General features: G+C 30.3%; 6 protein-coding genes across 6 annotated transcripts; 2 read left to right on the forward strand and 4 right to left on the reverse strand.

Annotated features, from left to right (window-relative positions):
* Nucleotides 1-155: 155 nt before the first annotated feature.
* On the forward strand, nucleotides 156-1,029 carry Bm18121 (Uncharacterized protein; the record flags this gene model as incomplete). Its single annotated transcript, XM_043076554.1, has 2 exons — nucleotides 156-178; nucleotides 876-1,029. The coding sequence occupies 2 exons, from the start codon at nucleotides 156-158 to the stop codon at nucleotides 1,027-1,029; spliced, it is 177 nt and encodes a 58-aa protein (XP_042932488.1).
* Nucleotides 1,030-2,326: 1,297 nt separating this feature from the next.
* Bm17367 (Uncharacterized protein) lies at nucleotides 2,327-2,890 on the reverse strand (the record flags this gene model as incomplete). Its single annotated transcript, XM_043076555.1, has 2 exons — nucleotides 2,327-2,407; nucleotides 2,771-2,890. 2 exons carry the CDS (start codon nucleotides 2,888-2,890, stop codon nucleotides 2,327-2,329), a joined length of 201 nt encoding a protein of 66 aa, XP_042932489.1.
* A 771-nt stretch (nucleotides 2,891-3,661) lies between these two features.
* On the reverse strand, nucleotides 3,662-4,557 carry Bm17368 (Uncharacterized protein; the record flags this gene model as incomplete). The annotated part of the gene is made up of 2 exons (XM_043076556.1): nucleotides 3,662-3,973; nucleotides 4,048-4,557. 2 exons carry the CDS (start codon nucleotides 4,555-4,557, stop codon nucleotides 3,662-3,664), a joined length of 822 nt encoding a protein of 273 aa, XP_042932490.1.
* Nucleotides 4,558-6,651: 2,094 nt separating this feature from the next.
* On the reverse strand, nucleotides 6,652-8,318 carry Bm10112 (Zinc finger, C2H2 type family protein; the record flags this gene model as incomplete). Its single annotated transcript, XM_043076557.1, has 3 exons — nucleotides 6,652-6,923; nucleotides 7,364-7,630; nucleotides 7,760-8,318. 3 exons carry the CDS (start codon nucleotides 8,316-8,318, stop codon nucleotides 6,652-6,654), a joined length of 1,098 nt encoding a protein of 365 aa, XP_042932491.1.
* Nucleotides 8,319-14,534: 6,216 nt separating this feature from the next.
* Bm10664 (Zinc finger, C2H2 type family protein) lies at nucleotides 14,535-17,263 on the reverse strand (the record flags this gene model as incomplete). Its single annotated transcript, XM_001902650.2, has 5 exons — nucleotides 14,535-14,578; nucleotides 15,093-15,359; nucleotides 15,683-15,949; nucleotides 16,372-16,638; nucleotides 16,780-17,263. 5 exons carry the CDS (start codon nucleotides 17,261-17,263, stop codon nucleotides 14,535-14,537), a joined length of 1,329 nt encoding a protein of 442 aa, XP_001902685.2.
* A 3,297-nt stretch (nucleotides 17,264-20,560) lies between these two features.
* On the forward strand, nucleotides 20,561-22,065 carry Bm3476 (Uncharacterized protein; the record flags this gene model as incomplete). Its single annotated transcript, XM_043076558.1, has 3 exons — nucleotides 20,561-20,661; nucleotides 21,420-21,649; nucleotides 21,995-22,065. Coding segments are annotated over 3 exons (402 nt in total), but the record flags the coding sequence as incomplete, so codon positions are not given.
* Between the last annotated feature and the right edge of the window lie 195 nt (nucleotides 22,066-22,260).

Consider the following 22,260-nt stretch of genomic DNA (forward strand, 5'->3'; position numbering starts at 1 on the left):
CAAAAATTTTGCTCAATGTAGATGATATCATTTTGTAGCTATAAAAGAAAAGTCATATTTAATTATTTGATAATAATTAAGTATAATTAATTTGTCGATGGTTAGTTAATTTGCTATATATTATTATTACTATCCTGATATTGCACAATACATAAATGATTGCAGAGAATGTAGTGGTGTAAGTAATCCACAACGACAAAAGTGTAGATTGTGGAGTCAAAGTGATAATGGTAATGATGCTGATATTGATAGTATCTGTTCATCAATTGGCACACCATCTTTTTTAGCAATCTTCGATGGAATAGGTAATGCTTAAAATCATATTTACATACATCAGATATGTTTACAAATTTAGGATTAAAATGTAAATCTTTATATAAATAGACAAAAATATTGCATCAAAAAATATTATACACATATCATTAATTCTCTTTTTTTAATAACTATTATTTATTAATACTTGCTGTATTATAATTGCAAAGATTAGATTTGTATAATAATTTTGCTTACAATAATTTTGTTTGTAATCAAAAAGTAAACGAATAAGTAAAGTAAACAATAATTATTATTGTAATTATTATGAATTATGATTAATATGTTCAAGAAATGCATAATAATTATTAGTAATCAATGGTATTCTCTCAATAAATGTGATTCATTTTAATTATTGAAAAAAATTTTGTTTCTCTTTCTTGAAATGAATTAATATTTGTTAAGCATAAATTATCATTCAATTATTTTAATTTATCATTAGAATAATAATATTGTCAGAAAATTCTAGCATAAAGGATGGAAATTTTTTCTCTATTTTTGAAAACTTTTTTTTTTTCATTTTCGTTAAACCAACTTTAAAATTAAAATGTGAATTTTTACAGTGTTCATTCGATTGGTTATGAAAATGAATATGAATTTGCTTCTAAAGAAGATCTCAAAGAGATTGCTCGTAGTCAAATGGAAGCGTTAAGTCGCGATATACGTATGAGTTTTGGTGATTACCAACTTACCACTTTTTCAAATCATACTCCATAAAAGAAAAAGTAGAAAAAAAAAAAAAAAAAAAACTAATAATTAATTGATAGAAATTTAAAAGAGGTGAGAAAAAATGAAATAACATGAAAAATTAGAAGAAAAACTGAAATTTTTATCATTTCAAAAAAAAACACATATTATATGTAAAGAATAAAAAAAAATGTTAAAACTCAAAATTTTACAAACTTGGACAAATCCTATAATTAATTTATCAATTTTTGCCTTATTAAAATCATTAAGAAATTTGTTCTTTGTATAACTAAAAATTCATTTGCTGACAATTAATTTTGACACCTTTTGTATATTATTTATTTTTTAAAGTTTTCACTGTGTGAAATTTTTATTTTTAATGAAATAAACTTGAAAAGTTTGTTCTTTGTTTGTTTTTTTTATTTTTGTTTTCCTTTTCGTTATGTTTTACATTTTATTTTTGTCTCAAATTTGTTTTAATTTCTTTTTCCTTTTCAAAATCATCATAAATAAAATTCCATAGCTCAATTCAGTTTACTTCCTTTGTATTTGTTTGAAATTATTTATTATTTGAAATCAATGATTATTGATTACTTTATAAATTGTTATGAAAAAATTTTCTGTAGTTTTGAAACAATCCACTATTGATAAAGCATTTCCACATAACATGAAAATTTGTCTAATCATATGTTTTTCAGCTAATAAAATGAGTCGGAATATTGAAATATTGGCTTCATTAACAACAAAAAATTAAAAAAAATAATAGTCCAAATCAATATTTTTAGGAATTTGAATTTATTTATTCTGACATTCCCCATGAATATGTATTAATATCGATATTAAGGATAGTTATTAATTGGTAGAACGTTAAAACATCCGAAACACGTATTTCTAAAGTAAAACAAGCATATAACCTAATTAATCAAGCTTAATTGACCTTATAATTCGAGTACGAGATGTATTATCTATATTTGAATTATCATTATATATTTGTCACTAGCTATATCCAGCGTATTGTCATGAATCAATGAACTGCGATATCGATTAATTTAGCGCAAAAAATCCAATCACGCGCAGATGTCGGCAATCACAGAGGGATTCTACGAAGCTTGTAAAAGCAGATAGGAACAACATGTCAGGTTCACAGCCCTCCTCAGATGGCCTCTTCTCATAAATCTTACATTCTCAACCGATGGTCTAAAGATTGACAGAATTCTTCCAAAAATATTTCTGAATAGACTAGTGTTCACTACTCCCGAAGCACTTCTACTTCAGAGCTAACGTGATTTTTAGTCTATTAGAAGTACCAGAGGCACTGTATTTGTGCTCAGACAAGTGCAAAAAAAAATATAGAGCAGAACAGAAGACTCCACGCGATCTTTGTTGACCTCACCAGAATACTTGACACCTGAAACAGAAAAGATTTATGGCAAATTTGGAATGACTAGAATACTCCCTAACCTTTTCAGAACAATCACTCTGTTGCATGAGGATCAGTCAGATAAGACAATTATGAATGAGTTTATTGCTGTGGGAGATTTGGCACGGTCGAATTTCAGCGTGAATTTGTCTCACTTGGAGAGATCTATTTCTTGATCTAAGGAGATTCGTTGGATGTGGATGCTATAATATGTGGGGTACTGCACGAATGTAATAATTCCTTTATTAACAGAAGCAACAGTATAATAAATTTTATAAAAGAAATTAAAGCAAAAGTAGTGTTGCGAATCAGAAATAAAAATAAGCATAAAAATAAGCAAGAAAATTATACCATTGATCTATCCAGCTTTCGAGTTTCGGTAATGATATTCGATAAGTTTGTGAAGAAAATAATTTCATTGAAATCAAGAGATTCAACTTTTTCATGCATTTCCTGATACGATGAGATCATCAGTTTCCGTAAATATCACTGCCGTTAATCCTGTTCGTCATGTCAGCGTTATCTCCTCAGTGAAGTTTTAAGTAATTTTTGATAAACTTTTGCTTGCTTGGAATTTTGCTCAAAAGCCATATTATTTCACTTTTGCTTAGATAAAATGATGAAAAGTTTATAAAGCTTAAAAAGTTTGTAAAAAAAGGATAAAATGCTTATAAAGTTTCGCAAAAAAAATATTGACAATTTGCAAATTTTCCCAAAATATGCTTTCCAGTCAATTTAAATGAAAACTTAATTGGCATTTAATTGTATCGGTGAAATTGTTTTCACCATTAAAACATTCAAAAATATACAAAAAAAAAAAAAAAAAAAACAGGTGAAAGTACTCGAAAATAATTTGAGCTTTGTTTTTTAAGCCAAAAAATATATTTTGAAGCTGGTGTCATTTCCATTTAGCAAAGGTCTGTAAATAAAGGAAATTGATCAAAAACTCATTCTACGTTTGCTGTTCATTCCGCAAATTTATTAAGGTTCTGCATAGCAATCCGTAAATGTTGAATCCTTTATTGATTCTAAGTTTCGTTTCGTGATCATTCGAAAAAACGACAAAAGAAATCAAATAAAAAGATTATTTCTTACTTGATTACTTTATTTGAATAATATCAATTCAGCTATGCAATGACTAATTTCTGTCGGTTCTAATTTTCATAAGGAGAAAAATTGCAAAAAGTGTATTTACTCCATAAAATAAGATAGATTTATGAATATCAATAAAATTGTAAATTTCTACACCATTCTGATGATAGCACCAGAAATGCCATACTGTTGATAAACCTGGTTTAATATCCAGTTTGGCAATTTGGATTCTATTATCGTTTCGATGCTAGGTTGCTCTACGTTTTCGCCAATTGCTTCTAACTGCCTTAGAACTCTCTCCATTTCTTCGATTATTGTTTTCCAGTCTCGGTTGTTTCGTTTTGTAGATATGAGTTCATTGTAAAGTAATTTTCTTATAGTGGAAACACGACCAAATTTCTCCATTAATAATTCTCTTATAATTCTATAGTTTTCAGGTGCCCTATCGTAACCTCTTACTAGCTGGAGGGCGTTTCCTCTTAAGCAAGAACCAAGTAATTTAATTTTTGGATATCTGGTATGTTTTGAGAGTGTACGAAGGCTTCGAAACTACTCCAGAATTCTCTCCATGTTTTAGGGTCTCCACTAAACGGTGGTAACGACAATTGTGATAAATTTACTACTGGACGACATTCAGTTAAGCTAGGTTCTTTAATTTGTGCTAGACGTTTAAGGGCTAACTCTGTATCATTCTTGTACATAGATAAGGTTATAATGGTATCCGTACCTATGTTAATTAATTTTAAAATACCTCTATCGTCGTTTGTCATTTGTTCGTATTTTTCTTCTTTTTTCTTTTGCGACATTGGGGCTAGTTGAATGTGTTTCAACCATTTGTCGTTGATCTTCTCAAGAGTGCCAACGTATTTTTCGAGGCGCATCAACTTTTCTTTGATAATCCTTGCCCTTGCTTCGTATTGCTGGCACAATACTTCTACTGTCGCTTTTTGGTCTAACGGAGTTAGATCCAATTGTTGTATTTCATCGAGGAGTCCCTCGAGATTCGCTTTTACTGGTGTAGCTTGAACAATTATACTGGCCGACATACCTCACCTCACCTCGGGCACCAAAAATTTATTTTGTCGTGAAACCTCAAACTTGGGTAATTAAACCTTTATTTAACATGAAGCAAATAATAGCGCTTTATACATATCGTACGGATGCTACACCGATTAACAAACGCGTAACGAAAGATATAATTATAAAACATTAAAATGATATCAAAACCACCCCAAAATGCAGAATGAACCACCGCATGGAGGACGATTGTTTATATGCAGAACTGAGCTGATATCCGGCAGAGGATATTTAACTGATGTGAAACAAAGACTGCTAATAAAGGGTTTTGCTAACAAAGGGTTTGCTAAAGAAGGATTTTTACCAACAAAGGGTTTTTGTTGTGTGAGGAAAAGGAATTAGATAAGAGAAATTTGTTAGTTTGGATATAATAATTTAAATATTTCGTCTTTCACGACACATACAGCTTCTCACTCTTGCGCACCCTATCGTATTTCTTCTGAAATATTCGCGAATTGTTAATTGCTTTCTGTTACGACTAGAATGAATACACCAAAAGGAATAAAAAGTTTGCCGAAATTTGGCCTAATGGAGCAATTAAGTGCTTCTTTACATGGCTTTTTTTTTGCATCGCATTATTTACTGAATTTTGTATAGCTATTATACAACGTTTTCATGTGCACATTTTCAGCACATTTTCTCGTGCATTTCGCTTCAAACAGACAAATATGTTTGAAGTCTTGCTAAATTTGTGAAACTAACGTGGATTTTTCGTACAATGCTTCCTATGATCGCTTAGATTATTCCTATAGATGAAAATTTTGCCACAATTTTCGCACTGAACATTAATTTTGTGTGTTTCCTGATGAATGGAGAATGATGATGGATGAGTGAATGTTCGCCCACAACCGGGCACTCTGCATTCATAAATAAAAGGTTCGGGATGTGTTTTTCTGTGAGCTATGTACTCACTGTAATTCTTTGTTTTCATAGTACATCCGACATGGAGGCACTCGTAATTTTCCTCATCTGAAAAATTCTTTTACAACATTTGTTTTTATAATTCTATCGATATACTTAACAGCTCAGGTCACAGTTCTTTACTAGTTTTCTCATGTATTTAAAATTTTTTTTTTTTGTAAATTTTCCGCTGCGATGAAATCATATCCAGTCCTCGATTCTTTGCTGTTAATACCTACAATTTCACACATTCATTCCATTCCTTAAACAGCAGATACAGTTTATCTTTTTTTATGTTGAATATAAATGAGAAGGATCTATCTCTTTGTTGAGTCTTTGTTAAATATTGATCTAATGAATTTTGTACTGCTATATAATGAATCTTTCTCAGCTGTGCATTTCACTCCAGGAAGGCAAACATGTTAGAGTTCTGCTAAATTTGTGAAACTAACGTAGAGTTTTCGTACAATACTTCTTGTGAGACCTCAAATTATTTTTTGAGTTGAAAATTTTGCCACAGTTCCCGCACTGAAGTTTAGGCCCATGTGCTTCCTGATGGTTGTAGAATGATGATGAATGATTGAATGTTAGCCCACAACCGGGCACTCTGCATTCATAAATAAAAGGTTCGGGATGTGTTTTTCTGTGAGTTATGTATTCCTTGCGACTGTTCATTTTTATTGTGCACCCGACGTGGGGGCACTCATATTTTTTCTCATCTGAAAAATTCTTTTGTAACATTTGTTTTCATATTTCTATCGTACCAATTTGTAATTAATTAACGCATTTTGAAGACTGATCATTAAAATGCTTGTGATAATATACTTCAAATAGCTTCTTTACTTGTTTTTTAATGTATTTAAATGAAAAAGGTAAGTGTAGATTTCCTGATGCGATGAGATCATCAGTTCTTGATTTTTTACTGTTTAATATCCACAATTTCACGTAAAAGCAAAGGCCTTCTTAAGAAAATAACTTTTAAATTCATTCCATTCCTTGAACAGCAGGTACTGCTTATCTTTCTTTTTGTTGAATATAAACGAGAAGGATCTATTTCTTTAGTGAATTTGTACTGCTATACAACGGTTTTTTCTCAGCACATTTTAATGTGCATTTCACTTCAGGTAGACAAACATGTTTAAAGTTCTGTTAAATTTGTGCAACTAACATGCAGCTTTCGCGCAATGCTTCTTGTGAAAGAACAGATTACTCTTGCACTTGAAAACTTTACCACAGCTTCCGCACTGAAATTTTGGTCCATGTGTTTTCTGATGATTGTAGAATGTTGATGGATGATTGAATGTTCGCCCACAACCGGGCACTTTGCATTCATAAATAAAAGGTTTGGGGTGCGTTTTCTTGTGAGCTACGTATTCATTGTAATTCTTCGTTTTCATAGTACATCCGACATGGGGACACTCGTAATTTTCCTTAACTGAAAAACTGTCTTATAAAATTTATTTTCACAATTCTATAATGCAATTTAAAAACCGGTTGTAAAAATGTCGGTGATAATATATCTCAAATAACATAGGTCACGATTTTTTAGTTGTTGTTTCATCTGTTTAAACAAAAAATGTAATTGTAGATTTCCCGCTGTGATAAGATCATGATTCTTTACTATTTATACCACAATTTCATGTAAAAGCAAAAAACTTTTTAAGAAAATAATTTTTAAATTTATCGGATTCTGAGAACAGCAGGTGCTGCTTATTGTTTTTTATATGAAACATAAACGAGAAGGATCTATCTCTTTATCGAGTTCGTTGTATCAAATGAATTTTCTACTGCTATACAACGGATGTTTCTCAGCTGTGCATTCCACTTCCGGTCAGGTAAAAAATGTTCAAAATTTTCTGAATTTGTGGAACTAACATGGAACATTCGCACAACGCTTCCTGTGAGCGCTTAGTTTATACTTGGAATTGAAATTTTTGCCACAATTTTCGCACTTAAGTTTAGGCCCGTGTGTTTTTTGGTGATTGACGAGTGTTGACTGATGAGTGAATGTTCGTCCACAACCGGACACTTTGCATTCATAAATAAAAGGTTTGGGATGCATTCTCCTATGAGCCATGTATTCCTGGTGACTTTTTGTTTTCATAGTACATCCGACATGGGGACACTCATAATTTTTCTTATCTGAAAAATTCTTCTATAACATTTGTTTTTGCAATTAGCATCTTCCATTTATCATTTGGTAAATAATTGTTATAGTTTGGAAAGTGATTATGGTTTTAATTTATATTAGAAGCAAAAGCTTAATGTTACCTGTAATGGAAGCGCTTTGCAAAACAAATAACTCTGAATTTTTCGCAGTAACGAGATCAGTTATGTTTTCAAATTCCTTAGTACTTGCATCGTTAATTTCGCGGAAATGACTGAGATCTACGAAGTGTAGAGGGTCGGATGAAATGCTGCTATGCATATTCTCACCATCTGTTCTCGGCAATTCTTGCAACTGAGAGTTTCCTGTTGTAATTGGGACGGTTTCGATTTTCGAATCCTCATTGCTTCTATGCTCACTTTTCCACAAATCAGTGAAATCGAAGTGCGAAAAATCAGATGAAATGCTAATCTCCAAATTCCTAGCAGATGATCCTGGTAATTCTCTACCAGTATTTTCTGGATCTCTTTTATGAACATCAATGCTTGAACCTAGGATCGACTCCAAATTGCTATTATCAAGGATGTTGAAACTAGTTGAGAAGTACCCATTGCTACAGTCATCCCATGTAATGTCATCGATGTCGAGATTTAGTAGAGAGATAGTTCCATTCTCAGCCAAAACAATACAAAGCAGAAAGCTCAACCAGATGATTTGTGTCATTGAAATGAAGAGCAAGATGAAAAACTGAATTTTTACAATGACAGAAACACTCCACTGAAAGTTTTATTTCAGATTGGTTGGAATTAAACGACCAAAGGTTTAAACAGTTTTTAATCTGTCTTATTTGCATCATTCCTCATACTTTTTCCCTTTTACTGTAATTTTTCTATTATTAAATTAATAGCTGATGAATACGCTTTTGGACTGTATGAATAAAAGATTAAAAATTAAATTGTCATGCATGAAAAATTAAATTCATACAGCCATCAATTGTTACCTGTCGTGTAACTCCTGATAATTAATTAATATCACTTCATCATTTTTCATTAATTTGAAAATATTTCTAAAAGACTCTACAAGTGCGCAAGAATGAGAAGCTGCACGATATTTCTGATAATATCATCAGAATGATGCAGAAATTCTACAACTTCATTATGATAATTCTAATCATTATTTATCAGATGAATCTCACTCTTTTTGTTTCAATATTCTATAACTTTCCAATTCTTTTACTTCTGTTTTTCTTCTCATTGAGTATTACATTTTCAATTTACACTTAACTGACGTACTGTACAGGAATCTGACTGAAATGCTAACATTTCATGCTTAATCTAGTAGGATTACGTCACATGAAACACAATAAATCTTTTGTTATTCTCTAGTAAAAAAATCGGGTGACAAAAATTTTGTTTGAACCAATTGTGAAAAAACATGAATGGATAATGTTATAAAAATGTACAACAGAAAATGTACAACATTTTGACAATTGTTGTGAGCTAAATTTACATATTTCGCTTTTGTTCTATTCCAACAATCTTTCATCTGCTGAAATTGCATGGAAAGTATTATATTCCATTAATTGACCTCTTTCAAGTTCACTATTCGACCAGCTTTTATGTCTTGAACGTTTAATTTGATCAGTTGGAATTTGACATTACCAAATTGTTTAATTATATTATTTTTATATCAAATGCATTTTTAGTAGGAATAAGTTAATTTTCATTAAAAATAATGTAAATTTAAGTCATTACCAAAAAATAACTGTGCCTACCATTCTCATCAAGACAATTCTTGAAGAAATTTTAGCGAGAATATGCCATCAATTGGAAATTTTGTATAAATTCTGGTTGAATTACTTCTCTGAATTAGGAAGATACAATGATTCAAACTTTAAGTTCTTTAATGATTTTTTGTTTTTCAACCATGACTTATTACTTTAATGAAATTCCAATCTACATGCCAACTGGCCAGATGCTATTACTTCTCTGAATTGGGAAGATTCATTTAACAAGGAAGCAGTCGAAAAGTCTTTATTTTGAGGCTTACAGTGAACACTAAAAACTAGAATGTATTAAACATATGAAAACACACGATGAACAGTTTATTTATAAGCTAAACCCGATTTTGAACTAACATGTCAGTACTAAAGTGCTAAACTTACAATCCTAACAATTTTGTCAACGTTAATATCATATGAGAAACTTAAGCTAATTATGCGTACACATAGACATTATAAATTTATAAAATCCAATAATATTTGTGCTTGATAAATTTAAATTTCCCCTATTGAATCTAAGTTTTACTTCGTGATCTCTCGAAGCTCTCTTTCTCTCTCTCTAAAAATCTCTCGAATCTCTTGAAAATCACTTCATGTAAAGTGTTAAATTGTCAATGAGATGTCTGGCCACTGACGTGCACGTAGTCGATGGATTATTGGGCAATTTTTTTTGCTTTTCGAGATGATTTATTACTGTAATCCATTTTCAAAATCATCATGAAAAAATGTGCATTTTGTTAAGGTGGAAATACATTTGTCATTCTTTGTGATTGCAATTGTAAGTTCGATGACAAATTAATACTGTCATTTTCTCCATTATATCATATTACAAAATAATTACTAACTGTGAAGTGATGTGAGTTCTAACAACAGTTAATGTTTTTCATTACTACAGGAAAGCTAAAGCAAATACTGTTTTTTAGAATTTGTATAGATTGCTTAGTTAAGGCTTTGTAATATTCTTTCCTTTTTAAGACTTTGATGAGATTTTAGTAGTTTGGAAGTGAAAATGGATTAGCGGTTTAGCAAAAACTTGGGAAACAAACTGTATCAGAGATTTATATCGGACTACCGATATAAATCATATTGATTTGGTATATAATTTCTTCTTTGACTTTGGCCACACTACAGCAACGTCAAGATTGCTTTATATATTTTATGCTTCAACACAATTGAAACAATTGAAAAGTCGTAACACAAGAAGAATCATTGCCTGAAATGAGAGAATATAATGGAAATTGCTGATGACGACAATCCGAAATATAAGGTTAAAGAAAATAAAATAAATCACATCTATCACAATAAAACATAATAGCGTAAAACTCCTCTGCAATTTTTATTAAATTATTATTGATTGTACTTTTAGACACTCTACATTTTTATGGGCAAAAATTTTGGCATTTTTGGCCTTGACAAACAAAAATCAGGACAACCTGAAAATAGTGTATGTGACCTAGTCTAGTTTAAAATTTTATTTTACATAAAGAAACTAATAAAAAATTATAAGCTATTCATTAACATAAATTTGACAGAATAAAATGATTCATTTGTAGCTATTTCCATGGATTATCATAATAAATATGTTTTAAAGATATTGAAACTTTCTAAAATCTCGAATATTTTATCAAAAAGAAACAAATTGCTTTATTATCGTTGTAGACGATGAAAGGCATATCCGATAAGGATTTTGCTCTAAAATTGAAGAAATCAAAGCGCGATATGAAACGATAGCAAAGAAGGATCAGCGGATTGAAATGAATTGGGATACTTTATTTGTGAGTGTTTTTTGGTGGCTGAAATTATCAATAAATAATATAAGAGTATGGCAATTAGCTAATAAAAATTTGAGGGATAATTTTCACACACACACACACACACACACACACACATACACACACAGACACATGCACACAAATACATATTTCAATTTTTTTGTTTCAAATAATCTATAAATATTGATTAGATTGTAAGTAACTTACGACTTTTTGATTGTCTTAAAAAAATTTGGCAAATATTACAGTGATTACTGTTCTGCTACGCTTAATATAATTTGTCATAAACGTTTGTCTTCAATTGCAGTAAGCAAAAATATCGAAAAAGATAATATATTAATATTTATACTATCAACAGAAACTGCGTTAAAAACGAAAAGAAAAAAGACGAAAGAAGTAATTTTGTGGATAATTAATTTCGCTTGTTTGTTTAAAATATAATTTAATAAAGATTACATTTCATGCCAAAGACAGAAATTTTGCTCATTTATGATAACATGTAACCACAAATACAGATATGCGGAATTTTATTAAATATTATTCATAAGGAATTATTTCTTCATTTCTTTCACATTTTGTAATGAAAAAAAAAAAAAAAAAAAAAACTCTACTATTAAAACTGATCCTCGTTATCACATACAAATTATATTTCTGGAAGATTCCATCAATGAAAAATACACTGTCTGGTTACTATTACTTTTAATTACTGTTATTTTTAACTACTGCTAGAGTTTATTGAGTGTTAACATCGAATCTATTTCTTTTGAAATGAATGCTTTCAACCTTTTTCGATAGTATGCGGATTTACGTAGGACAAAAGTCATTTTCCATTTTATTATGCAAAAAATACGAGATTAATTGATCAAAATTTATAATAAACTTGTTGTTAAATTCATGCAATGAGCAAAGATTATTCAGCTTAAAAGAGAAACGAAATTGACATGGAATTCACTGTATATTTGCATCGTATCCCTCGAATTCATTCGGTCTTCATTTTTACTTTCAAAAAACGATTGGTAAGTTGCTTGAAAATCTAAATTGGCCGTCCTTTTCCGTTAGACTGAAAAGTCGCAACCTCAAGGCTCATCAAATTAAAATTTAACTCACTGTAATATGTGTTTGTATTAAATTCACATTGCTTCCCTTCATTAAGGCACTAATTCTGGAAACGCTTTGCAAACGATGAAAAACCCACGATTTGCACTTTTCATATTATTTTTTTGCATTTTCGGCACAGACATATTATTAGTAGCGTCAAAGAGATCCGCTCCGGTAATTTTTGAGAATTTATATAGATATGATGTGACACTGAAAAAAAAAAAACTAAAAAATCAAAAGTGCGGGTTCTCAGGGTGAACGATTTTTTTCCCACTGATGTTATCGTCAACGAGAACTATACCCATGTCACCTTTACCTTTCTAAGCACATCGCAGAATACCGTTACTCCATACGCCACGAGTCTCCTCAATCAATTATTGTAGATTGGACGAATAACTGATGCAATGCTACCTTGGAAGTAAGTTTACCTTCTAATATCTTCTCATAAGTACACTACTAGCGTTGTTTTCTTTGCATCATTTAACAGTCCTTTTGTTTCAGCACTGGCAGACCACTTGTAGTTCCACTTAATAGGATTGTGCAACCATATTTTGTCAGTTTATCCCAACAAAGATAGTTTTCTTGGTTTATGAATGGAAACCGATTCCGTAGAATTTGATTATGTTTGTTGTTTAAATTAGCATTTGTTCATTCTCGAATTAAATCATTTTTGTCGCAATGCAATAAGTTTCAATTTTATATCACTCGAAAAACTGAAAATCACTATGAAATTTTGCTAACTTTTATTTACAATCAAAAAGCGTAACGCTACAAACTGCAAAGTAATAATTGACTAGGCTTTGTTTCCACATGAAAAAGACCATAAAATACCCCACGCAGTTTCTTGTGAAATTGTGTACCTTTGTTTTTTCCATTTTTGAAACAATGAATCTTTTATCAAAACAATGAATCCACTACGACAAGGATAATTCTAACTAAAATAGTTTTTTTGGTATCAATTGGATTTATGATTTAAATATAATTCGTATAATATAATACTTAAACCATGGAATTAAAAGAAAGTAACTGAGAGAACTATCTTGCAATTTGTTGCTTCATAGTATGACCCTCTAGGGTTTTTAGTTCCTTCAATGATTACATTAAAATTATTCCTTCAACTTTTATGGAAACAAAACAAGTTGTGAGAGCAGCCTTGAACCTATCGAAAAAAAAAAAAAAAAAAAAAAAGAATATAATAGCTCGACCTGTAATAAACCCATTAGATCAACTAGAAATACATGTATTTTCGGATGTTTCAAATAAAACATACACAGCAGCAATGTATGTTCTCATTATCAAAAAATATGGTAAGAACTCAACATTTCTCATTTATGCTAAATCACGTATTGCCCCACTTAAATTACCATACCTCGTTTGGAATTACTTTCAGTACTAATTGGGGTAAAAATTATACAGTTTGTATTGAAGCAAAAAGATGTGCCTGTAACACTTTGGTCTAATTCTAAATGTGCTCTATTTTGGATCAAAAATTATTCAAGATTATTTCCCGGTTTATACAAAATTGAGTAGAAGAGATATGAAAGGCAGATTTCACTTCCTGATATCTTCCAAGTGCGCATAATCAAATGAACGTTGTTACTAGAGGAATTCCACCAAGTAAACTCAAAAACTATCAACCATGATGAAAGGGATTGCAGTGACTAGAAGAGGGGAAAAGTAAATAGCCACAATAGGAATTCAAATATCAAGAAGACGGTGAATTTAATAGAGCAATTATGACAACTATTAGAAAGGTAAAGAAAACTTTGAAATCAATAAAATTTCAATTTACAGATGAGAAGCGTTTTAGACTCGCATGTTAAGAGCAACAGTGTGGGCATTTTGGCTTATCAAATTAAGCTTCAAACGAGAAATTATTTCCACTTATAAAAAATTTTGATTTATCCCCCCCACCATCACTGATTTTAGTGTCGCTCATGGCACTTGACAATACAAAAGCTTTCATTTTCAAAATTTCACTCCTGTTATTGAAAAACCAATACAAGAGTGAAATAAAGTAACCGGCGCAAAAGTCATGCACAGAACCCACTGATCAAATCAATTTTAGAGTTGGAACTAACAGGTTGTTATTTTAGATATCCAAATGTTTTGATCTTTGAACTTTACATATCTCCATTAATCAGAATGTTTATGTCATTTCCATGAAATATAGTTAGAAAAAAGATAAATGTGAAACATATCAGATAGTTAAATAACATAATTTCATCAAAAAATTGTCTGTAGCATATTGATGACGCGCATCTTCTGACTCCTACGTATTCTTCTGTGTCACTCCCAATGTATACTAGAATTATGTATCTCTTCTTTCACTCCTACAATGAATATTTTGAGATGTAAAAGAATTGAAGAGTTTGCTGTAGGAATAACCAGTGAAATGCATTTCAATATACCTTCTGTACATCGCAGTATATTAAGAATTTTATTTTGCTATACCACGGATACGAATGTTTCGCAACGCATTTTTGCGTACATTTCACTTGCAGTTGGCAAAAGTGTTTAGAATTTTGCTAAATTTACAAAACCAACGCGGAACTCCGATGCAAAGCTTCTTGTGAGTGTTGAAAGAAATTTCAGAACTGAAAATTGCATTGAAGTTTGCTTATGAAAATAACTTATAAATTTATCGGATTCTTAGAACAACAGGTATTCCTTATTGCCTTTTATGCTGAGCATAATGGAGAATCGAGAAGGATCTATCTCTTTGTTGGGATTGGTTAAATAGAAGTATCTATTGAATTTTTCGGATGTTTTCCATCACATTTTTATGTGCATTTCACTTCAGGTAGACAAACATGTTTAAAGTGCTGCTAAATTTGTAAAACTAACGTGGAGTTTTCATACATCGCTGCCTGTGAGATCTCAGATTTCCCTTATAGATGAAAATTTTGCCACATTTTTCGCACTGAACTTTAGGCCCGTGTGCTTCCTGATGGTTGTAGAATGATGATGGATGATTGAATGTTCGCCCACAACCGGGCACTCTGCATTCATAAATAAAAGGTTTGGGATGCGTTTTAATGTGAGCTGTGTATTCTTTGCGACTCTTCGTTTTCATTGTGCACCCGACGTGGGGGCACTCATAATTTTCCTCATCTGAAAAATTCTCGTATAACATTTGTTTTTACAATTCTATCATACCAGTTGTTAATTAATTTACACAGTTTGGAAACTGATCATAAAAATGTCTGTGATAATTTACATCAAATGACTTAGGTTATAGTTTTTTACTTTGTTTTTTTTTTTTTTTTTTATGCATTTAAAGAAATAATGTAATTGAAGATTTTCTGTGACGATAAAATCAGGAAGTTCTTGATTCTTTTTTGTTTTTTCCTGTCTCAGCACATTGCTTCTCAGTACGTGCATTTCATTTCTGATAGCTAAACGTGTTTAAATCTTGTTAAATATGAAAAACTAACGTATGGTTTTTGTGCAATGCTTCCTGTGAGTGCTCAGATTATTCTTACAGCTGAAAATTCTGCCACAGTTTCCGCACTCAGTCCTGGGTGCGTGTGTTTGCTGATGACTGCAGAATGATGATGGATTATTGAATGCTAACCCACAACCGGACACTTTGCATTCATAAATAAAAGGTTCAGGATGCGTTTTCCTGTGAGCTATATATTCATTGTAATTCTTTGTTTTCATTGTACATCCGACATAGGAACACTCGTAATTTTCCTCATCTAAAAAATTCTCTTACAACATTTGCTTTTATAATTCTATCATACCAATTTGTAATTAATTAACGCAATTTGAAAACTGATCATTGAAATGTGTACGATATACTTCAATAGCTCATGTCACGGATCTTTACTTGTTTTCCCATGTATTTAAAATTTTTTTTTTAAATTTTTCACTGCGATGAAATCAGGTCCAGTCCTCGATTCTTTGCTGTTCAATCACGTATTCATTCCATTCCTTGAACAGTAGGTACTGCTTATCTTTTCTTATGTTGAATATAAACGAGGATGATCTATTTATTTATGGTTAAATGTTGTTTTCCTATTGAATTTTGTACTGCTATAGGACGGGTTTTTCTCAACTATGCATTTAATTCCAAGTAGGCAAACATGTTTGAAGTTCTGTTAAATTTTGTGAAACTAACGTGGAGCTTTCGTACAATGCGTCTTGTGAGACCTCAAATTATTTTTAGAGTTGAAAATTTTGCCACAGTTTCCGCACTGAAGTTTAGGACCGTGTGTTTCCTGATGGTTGTAGAATGATGATTGATGATTGAATGTGCGTCTACAACCGAACACTTTGCATTCATAAATAAAAGGTTTGGGATGCGTTTTCCTGTGAGTTATGTATTCATTGTAATTCTTCATTATCATAGTACATCCGACATGGGGACATTCATAATTTTTCTTATCTGAAAAATTCTTCTATAACATTTGTTTTTGCAACTAACATCTTCCATTATATCATTTGGTAATGAATTAATGTAATTTGGAAAGTGATTATGGATTCAAATTGTGAGAATATATAATTAGAAGTAAAAACTGAATGTTACCTGTAATGGAAGGACTTTGCAGAACAAATAAATTTAAGTGTTTTGCAGTAAGAAGGTCAGTTTTTATGTCGGGCTTCTCAATGTTTGCCGAAATATTACTATGCATATTCTCACCATCTGTTCTCGGCAATTCTTGCAACTGAGAATTTCCTGTTGTGATTGGAACGGTTTCGATTTTCGAATCCTCATTGCTTCTATGCTCACTTTTCCACAAATCAGTAAAATCAAAGTGCGAAAAATCAGATAAAATGCTATCCTGCAAATTCCCAACAGAATTTTCTAGTTCGTTGTTATGAATATCCATGCCTGAATCCAGAATCGATTCCAAATTGCTATTATCAAGGATGTTGAAACTAGTTGAGAAGTACCCATTGCTACAGTCATCCCATGTAATGTCATCGATGTCGAGATTTAGTAGAGAGATAGTTCCATTCTCAGCCAAAACAATACAAAGCAGAAAGCTCAACCAGATGATTTGTGTCATTGAAATGAAGAGCAAGATGAAAAACTGAATTTTTACAATGACAGAAACACTCCATTGAAAGTTTTTATTTCAGATTGGTTGGAATTAAACGACCAAAGGTTTAAACAGTTTTTAATCTGTCTTATTTGCATCATTCCTCATACTTTTTCCCTTTTACTGTAATTTTTCTATTATTAAATTAATAGCTGATGAATACGCTTTTGGATTACACGAATAAAAGATTAAAAATTAAATTGTCATGCATGAAAAATTAAATTCATACAGCCATCAATTGTTACCTGTCGTGTAACTCCTGATAATTAATTAATATCACTTCATCATTTTTCATTAATTTGAAAATATTTCTAAAAGACTCTACAAGTGCGCAAGAATGAGAAGCTGCACGATATTTCTGATAATATCATCAGAATGATGCAGAAATTCTACAACTTCATTATGATAATTCTAATCATTATTTATCAGATGAATCTCACTCTTTTTGTTTCAATATTCTATAACTTTCCAATTCTTTTACTTCTATTTTTCTTCTCATTGAGTATTACATTTTCAATTTACACTTAACTGACGTACTGTACAGGAATCTGACTGAAATGCTAACATTTCATGCTTAATCTAGTAGGATTACGTCACATGAAACACAATAAATCTTTTGTTATTCTCTAGTAAAAAAATCGGGTGACAAAAATTTTGTTTGAACCAATTGTGAAAAAACATGAATGGATAATGTTATAAAAATGTACAACAGAAAATGTACAACATTTTGACAATTGTTGTGAGCTAAATTTACATATTTCGCTTTTGTTCTATTCCAACAATCTTTCATCTGCTGAAATTGCATGGAAAGTATTATATTCCATTAATTGACCTCTTTCAAGTTCACTATTCGACCAGCTTTTATGTCTTGAACGTTTAATTTGATCAGTTGGAATTTGACATTACCAAATTGTTTAATTATATTATTTTTATATCAAATGCATTTTTAGTAGGAATAAGTTAATTTTCATTAAAAATAATGTAAATTTAAGTCATTACCAAAAAATAACTGTGCCTACCATTCTCATCAAGACAATTCTTGAAGAAATTTTAGCGAGAATATGCCATCAATTGGAAATTTTGTATAAATTCTGGTTGAATTACTTCTCTGAATTAGGAAGATACAATGATTCAAACTTTAAGTTCTTTAATGATTTTTTGTTTTTCAACCATGACTTATTACTTTAATGAAATTCCAATCTACATGCCAACTGGCCAGATGCTATTACTTCTCTGAATTGGGAAGATTCATTTAACAAGGAAGCAGTCGAAAAGTCTTTATTTTGAGGCTTACAGTGAACACTAAAAACTAGAATGTATTAAACATATGAAAACACACGATGAACAGTTTATTTATAAGCTAAACCCGATTTTGAACTAACATGTCAGTACTAAAGTGCTAAACTTACAATCCTAACAATTTTGTCAACGTTAATATCATATGAGAAACTTAAGCTAATTATGCGTACACATAGACATTATAAATTTATAAAATCCAATAATATTTGTGCTTGATAAATTTAAATTTCCCCTATTGAATCTAAGTTTTACTTCGTGATCTCTCGAAGCTCTCTTTCTCTCTCTCTAAAAATCTCTCGAATCTCTTGAAAATCACTTCATGTAAAGTGTTAAATTGTCAATGAGATGTCTGGCCACTGACGTGCACGTAGTCGATGGATTATTGGGCAATTTTTTTTGCTTTTCGAGATGATTTATTACTGTAATCCATTTTCAAAATCATCATGAAAAAATGTGCATTTTGTTAAGGTGGAAATACATTTGTCATTCTTTGTGATTGCAATTGTAAGTTCGATGACAAATTAATACTGTCATTTTCTCCATTATATCATATTGCCAAATAATGGCTAATGTGAAATAATGTGAGTTCTAACAACAGTTAGTGCTTTGCATTAGGAAAGCTGAAGCAGTCAATGCTTCAGCATTTTTTTACTAATTAATTAATACTTTTTCTTTTTTTTTTTGTTGTAACTTTATGCAATTCATGTAATTTGAAGAGTAATCGTAAAAAATGAGGGTGACAAAATAATTTCAAGTCCAAAAAAAGGTTATATAAGTTTTTTAAACTCTTTTTCTCAACCTTTCTACTTCAATTTAATAATATTGAAATTCTTTTTCGCATCAATTATGTTAAACAAAAAAAAGTAATCAATTTTATTAAATAAAAGGAAAACATGTCGTAAGATTATTCACAACATTATGATCATCAATGTCTATAAACATTAGTCTTACGCATTTAGTCATAATATTATTTCAAAAGATTTTTTTGGTTATTCAATCATCAGCACTGAATTACTTCGATAACTTATGATTCTATTAATTATCAATATAAGCATTATTGAATGCTTTAAAGGAAATAGAAGAGGAAAATTAAAAACGTTGATTTCTTGATATTCTAAAATAGAAAATAGCACTTTTCCCTCGTTTTATTTCTCATTTTATTCTAAATTAATAATATATTTTGATTATTAAATACTTTATTTGAAATAAATACATAAATTTCCATACTGTTTTCGTTTTTGGTTTCTTTTGCCAAACATATGAATTTTTAATTATTTGCAGTCCTATTTAGTTCACAAAACTTAAAAACAAGAGCTCATTAGCGTGATGTATGTAGAATCGAAGCGACATGCAAATAAATCTTCAGCAAATATTTGTGCAGGTAAGGAGTTATGTGACATATTTCATCCAATTATTTTCTTGATTGTACTAAAAACAATGAGTAAAAATTCTATCACAAATTTTAAGTAATCAAACAAAAAGAAATATAACAAGAAAGTTTTAAAAATATATTAGACAAATCTTATTAAAAAATATTTTGAGTTAGGCTAAATAATTATTAATAGTATTATTCCATAAAAAATTTTACCATAGTTTTATTTACGTTTGTTTAATTTCATTTCTGATTACTTTTTTTCTGATAAAAAACGAGAAACACTGAAATTGGTTTCTTTCGAAGCTGAATTAATATTATTTAAATCTGATCTAAAGAAAGGTTCGAAGACATAATTGAAAAATAGGGAATTTTTGCAGTGTTAATTATTGAAATTCGAGGTTTTAAGCGAATCTTCTTCTACCTACATTCATATCATTTAATTTTACTTGGCCAATATATATGATATGAGTTGATAGATCAATTTAAGATGACTTTGTCAATATTTTGTTCGAATCCATACAATCAGTTGTTACTTATTTTTTTTAAAATTACGACCAGTTGAAAATTTTCAATAAGTTTTTCTTGTAGAAGAAATAAAACGATTGTCGCAAGAACAACGATACATCATCCAAAAAACTTTTAAATATTTGTATAATGATCCCCAGAAAAATGGACAAAAAATTTTTGTTCTGTAAGAATTAAGTTTGCCTTTTAATTATTGTATCTCATAAAGGTATTGAACTGCTGCTTAATCAGTGTATCAAAAAAATCATTATTTTCACCAAAATATAATTATATTTATCTATCAAATAAAAATACAAATATCTCTGCATGGCTAACATACCAACCAATTTTTTATTTTCAAGAAAAAAATACTAAAATTTCAAATCAATTCAATAATTCTAATATACAATTTTCCAAAATATAGCCTCTATTAATAGTAATTATCATTTATTTAGCGATGAAATTTTTAACATCTATTAAGTGAATAATAAAATATGAAAAGTTATGGAACAGAAAAAAATAAATTTTAGTATATTAAACAATATTTTAAAAAAATGACAAGATAGCAGAATAGCTTCAACTCGGTATAAAATATTTGGAAAAACTAACCCCAAATATTTATCAGCTGATTGATTTATTGTTAAGTAATTATCACTGTCATGAATATTTCCAAGTCCTTTATCATTATATGATTATAATATGTGCTTACCATAGTATCATTATAACAAATTACGTCATCCACTACATTGTTGTTTATAGTAATTTTTGATTTGTTCGATTATATTTTCAGTTTCTGCAGAAAACAGATGAAAATTAAGATTAAGGTAGACTGTTCTTTTTAACTAAGTGATGTGCAAAACAAGTGGAGGCCATAGCTATTTCCACGGTTTTTGCTGATTTTACAAATTATTCGCCACTTTTCTGAAAGTATGCCTTTATCTTCAGACTACTCGGCGACTTCCCAGAATACAAACAGATATGGCCACAATTCAGTGGCATTCCGGATAGTTCAATCATAACAGCAGATGTAGTTAAAGAACACGGGTTGGTCTACTTAGCCGGGCTTAAAGCCATTATTGATAGTATGCCGTATGAAGAAAAATTAGTGAAAACGATAAACAGAATTACCACTGCACATTTGAAGTGGAACATTTGCAAAAGTCATATCATGGTATGCATTTTAACCTTATAATTTTTTTAAAATGCCAATTTAAACTTCCATTATGGCAATTAGTAATTTGAATTTGCTTGTACTGAATAAACAACATCTGCTTCACACTTGCTGGCTAAGTAATAATCTTCCTCGAAACATCACCCAATCATAAGCCAAATTTTGTATTTTACAGAAGTAACTCCATAGGTAAGCATCTAGTTCACTTCAAGCCAGCGCATAAACACTCTATTATCCTTATATCATTCGCTAAAATTTCCTGTAACCTGTTTATTTTGTCTTCACTTGCATTTTTAGAACATGCTAAAAGAAGTGGTCGTAATTTTGCAATCATATCCGCATTGTCAAGGGAAACATGTCGAAGAAGCTTGGTTTACACTATTCGATGTGATTGGAAACCTAGTAGATACATTCAAGTAAAAGATAATAAAATATTGATCTCCCCTTCTCTAGGGCAAAATCCAAACACAATAGTTCGTTTCTGATTAAAAATATACACTGCAAAATCACCTAGTATTTGTCCTGATCTACATTCTGCCAGGTCATATAATTATTACATTTGAATTATATTTGAATAGCTACGCAACTAAAGCATCAAATTACTACTTTCACAAT

This window comes from Brugia malayi, assembly GCF_000002995.4.
Source record: "Brugia malayi strain FR3 genome assembly, contig: Bm_v4_Chr1_scaffold_001, whole genome shotgun sequence".
Taxonomy (NCBI): domain Eukaryota; kingdom Metazoa; phylum Nematoda; class Chromadorea; order Rhabditida; family Onchocercidae; genus Brugia; species Brugia malayi.